At 37.6% G+C, this 4,545-nt stretch overlaps 1 protein-coding gene across 1 annotated transcript; it reads right to left on the bottom strand.

The window, feature by feature from the left end:
* Positions 1 to 699: 699 nt before the first annotated feature.
* LOC122078595 (RING-H2 finger protein ATL52-like) lies at positions 700 to 2,829 on the bottom strand. Its single transcript, XM_042644634.1, has one exon. The coding sequence runs from the start codon at positions 2,366 to 2,368 to the stop codon at positions 1,160 to 1,162; it is 1,209 nt and encodes a 402-aa protein (XP_042500568.1). The 5' UTR covers positions 2,369 to 2,829; the 3' UTR covers positions 700 to 1,159.
* Between the last annotated feature and the right edge of the window lie 1,716 nt (positions 2,830 to 4,545).

Raw genomic sequence — 4,545 nt, 5'->3', positions numbered from 1 at the left:
AGAGGGAACAGGTCCATTAGAAGTTCTTGTTATATCAGAGTGGTAGGAATTACCAGATGCAAAATGGTTAGTTATCGGATAAAACATTTCCAACCAAATTGATAAAATAATAACACTGATTTTGTCAGATTTTTCATCTGAATCCTGCATTTCACATATTCTTTATTATGTATAAAATTACATCAGGAATTACATTTGTCGCAAGAGATACAGAAACAAATGCCACAATTACTTGGTTCTGCAAATTAAACTTGGTTCTCCTGGCAAACTTTAAACGGCAGGTAAATGCCAAATTTTTTTGTCCCAAGATGACTTCTCTGATTGTTAGTTCCATCTTCCTTCCACTTATATGCAATTCATCAGCTTATAGCTAAACTGTGTATTTTGATGTAGAAAAAGGAAGAGGACCACCCCATTTGTTAGGGGACAGCTGAGATATATTAGTCTTGTAGACATCTCCACTGCAACTAAATATAGAAAAGGACAAGAAGAGTAAAGATCTCACAGGGGAAGAATCGATTTCTTGGTTCCGCTCAATATCAATGTTAGATACTATGACCAAAGAAGCGCCTATGTTAGCCAAATGAATATTACTGACTTCCATGCTTCGAAATCAAGTAACAACACCGCCAATGGATGTAGAGGCAACAGGGCCATTAGAAGTTCTTGTTACATCAGAGGTAGGAATTACCAGAGGCCTAATGGTTAATTTTGTATCGGATATAACATTTCCAACCAAATTGATAAAAATATAACAATACTTTTGTCGGATTCTTCATTTGAATCCTGCATTTCACATATTTGTAGAGATGTGAAAAATTACATCAGGAATTTCCTTTTTGTTGCAAGAGATACAGAAACAAATGCCACAATTACTTGGTTCTGCATATCAAACTTGGTTCCCCTAACAAACTTGAAACGCCAGCTAAAATGCCAAAATTCTTTGTCCCAAGACGACTCGACTCTGATTTTCAGTTCCATCTTCCTTTATCTTATATACAGTTCATCAGCTTATAGCTTTATTGTATATTTTGATGTAGAAAAAAAGAAGGGGAGGAGCAGAGGACCCCGATTTGTTGGGGGGCATCTGAGATATCATAGTCTTGCAGACATCTCCACTGCAACTAAATATAGAAGAGGACGAGAGGAGTAAAAGATCTCACAGGGGAAGAATCGATCTCTTGGTTCCGCCATATCTTGATAGCAAGAACTTTCCGCCGCACGAGACTGATCTTTTCATGGCAATAGGTCCAGTTTTCAGAGCTTGCCGAGTGAAAGAACCACCCATGAGCTTAAATAAGTTGGGACTTCCAACTTGGCCCTTGGAAACAAGTTCTGAATTGGATTCGTTCACTGAACTCCCTCCCGATTCTAATAGAGGAAAATTAGATGGAGAGAAACACATCACTGCTGCAGCAAATGAACCCATAGAAAAAGACCTTTTTACAGGAACTATGTTGCCTTCCTCCTTCAGACGATCATCGCCCAAGTCGATGCTGACCATCTGAAGCCCAGAATTTGCACGGGACGATAGCAGAGTCATGGCCTCCTTTTCAATCTCAGCATCCTTTGTTCCACCATCAACCCCTAATCCAACTTCATCCTCCGTCCCAGTCCCAACCCCACCTCCGCCGCTCTGATTGCTTCCTGAAGCACCATCACTCGATGAATTCCCCAACTGGGTTTCATCAACTGTACGCGAATTGCTTGAGTTCGGCTCAGTTGCAGTCGACGAATGCCCAAAACTAGCGATGTTAGATACGATTGGGGCACGACACAGAGGGCAATTAACATGGGATCTGAGCCACGTATCGATACAAGGAAGGTGGAAGGCATGGCAGCACTTGGGTAGTAACCTCAGAGTATCATCCTCTTGAAACTCACCGAGACAAACTGAGCACTCAGTTCCTTCAACCAAGCCCGTTCCTCTCTGGTACTTGCAGATGGTGATGGAATTGACGATGTTATCAGGGAGACCCACCGTTTGGATGAACCAAATAGGGTGATCTATAACGGGTCCCTGATCCTCATCGAGAAAATCTTCTCCAAGGACATTGTCTGGTTCAGGTGGAGCAATCCTTGCGCGATTCAAACTTGAACAGTACTTCACGATGACGGCGTAGTAGGTAACGAGAAGAAAAGCACCACCAAGAACAGCGAAGACGATGATCACAATCGGGGAGAATCTCTGAGAAAGGGATTCATCACTTACAGAGACCGTCGGAGGAGGGAAAAAAACAGAAGCATAAGGAGGACAAGCATAAACGGAACAAAAAGTTGTATCGTTTACTGCTGGAACAAAGCTTTCAACTGTACAATTGACGGTCGCGTTTGAATCGCTAAAAAATTTTTTATAAATAGACGCCATGGAAGAAGCAGAGAGAAGCAAGTAAGAGGGCAGAGAGAGAGAGGACTAGGTAGCGTCAGAACTTGAAAAGAGAGAGAAGCAGAGCAGGAAAGAGGTGGGTTCGATCATACTCTGTGAAGAGACCATGTTTCAGTTTCACAGAAGACGTTGATGAGAAGACAGTCGACACGAGAGGTTCTGATATTTCTCCACCTTCCATTTTTGTTCCCATTTCGCTTTCTTTCTCTTTCATTCCATCCCCTTTTTTTCAAAATTTTCAACTATCCATCCAATGGGCTATGAATTTTCTGGTTTTACCTCAAAACCCACTTTCAAGTTTCAACCATGGAAGATAAAGAGGAATGAAAACCATAGAATGCCTGATGGCTGATGCCCCAAGGGATGGAGAAGAAGCCAACTCAATGGACTTTCTTTAAGAATAATTCTTTAACAACTGAGCTATCCTTTGTGGTTATTTTGTCATGATAGGTGTAGCTCATTTACATGTTGTTCACAAGTTTAAAACTTGGAAACTCATTTATAATTGTCATTTAATGAAAAAGAAAAAAAAACTGTGGACATTTGTCCCTCTCAAATCATATAGTAGTGGGAATGTCGTGAATTGGGTTGTTTTATATATATATATAATATATATTTTTTTTTTTTTTTATTTTATTTGTAACTTATGTATATTAGCAGACTAGCACTAGAGAGCAGTGTTATCAATTCAGCCGAATAATTCGTGAATTATTCGGCCGAACCAAATTTTTCTAAATTTTATCAAAAATTTGGACCGAATTCGAATTAAAAATAAAATTCGGTAAAATTCGCGATTTTTTCAAAAGTGAATATAAAACGTGAATAATTTGGACCGAATCCGAATTAAACCAAATTATTCGGTCCACTTAAATAGTATTTAAAAAAAAAACCAAAAAAAAAAAAAAAAAAAACCCAATAAGCTTTTTTGATCGAATCCTTAAATTAATCAACCGAATTATTCCGAATAATTCTCCGCCCGAATAATTCTCGAATCCGAATTTGCTAACTATGGTAGAGACTAGAGAGTAAAGATTCAATTTGTACTTGTTAAGGAGATGGTTCTTATCCTTGGCAAGTAACCGCCTCATCTCATCTCACATCATCCATGTGGTGTGGTCCAATCATTTGTAACTGCTAGATTTGCATATCACAGGTGACGGGCCAACCATTCTATCAAGAAATTTTTAGGGGTTAATTTTTTTTTTTTTTTTTGGGTAAAAGCAGCTCGGAGTTCTTGCCTCATGGGTTGGGACTATTCAAAGCTAAGAAAATATTATGCTAAAAGCCATTGTCTATTTGTGACTCACTATATGTGTACATTTTTGAGGTTGTATTTGGTATGTACACTTGGAATGAATTCTAGATTAGTAACGCATTTCAAGAAATTATTTTAAATACTTCATTAGTTTTCCAGCTATGATCTTAAACAATGATGGGACTCACTATTATTGATATATATTTGTCATCTTATTTTCTCAAATTCAATATTTTGAGGGTTTGAGTTACTCCACCTCTTAAAGATCTCAACTTTAAATTATGGTTAAAGAGAATGGACAGTATTATAATACTTGAAAACATTTGGAACCGTACAATGAACTTTTCTTAAAATGAGTGTTTCGCATGTAACCTTGAAATAAATGTATACCAAACATGGACTGTGATTGACTTGTTGGAAATGAGTTTACGTGTTCACGTTTTAGGGTTTTTTGTTTCCGTTTCTAAGAAGTGGACAACCCATTAAGGGTTAAGTTTATTAATTAATTAAATTAAAAATTTTGCAAAAGATTTTTTTTTTTTCTTTTTTATGGATGAAGAAGAGCATAAAGCAGTTGAACCATCACTTCTCTCTTATTTGATCACTCGCATTGTATTGGTCTCAACCGTCAGATTAATATTTAAAGGAACCACATCATATGATTAATCTAATCTATTATCCAAATCTGACGTTAAAGAGCGAGAAACTCAGATAAGGAGACCTTACCTCATTCGATGTGAAAGTAATTCTTATAAAAAATGAATTAAGTTTTAGCAATAATGAAAGGTTAGACATGTTTTGTGTATAAATTAAGGGCGTGATAGCACGACAACGCCTATAAAACCATGTCTTTTAGAACATCTAGTGTAGTCCATTTCCTGACTGGGTAGTACTGGTGAGAGAG

The sequence above is a fragment of the Macadamia integrifolia genome, chromosome 5, assembly GCF_013358625.1.
Source record: "Macadamia integrifolia cultivar HAES 741 chromosome 5, SCU_Mint_v3, whole genome shotgun sequence".
Lineage (NCBI taxonomy): Eukaryota > Viridiplantae > Streptophyta > Magnoliopsida > Proteales > Proteaceae > Macadamia > Macadamia integrifolia.
The sequence above is the reverse complement of the archived record's forward strand: the minus strand, read 5'-3'. Positions and strand labels throughout refer to the sequence as shown.

Bases quoted from the DNA above. Each gene is read 5' to 3' on its own strand.
- LOC122078595 (XM_042644634.1), bottom strand. From the start codon at position 2,368: ATGGCGTCTATTTATAAAAAATTTTTTAGCGATTCAAACGCGACCGTC.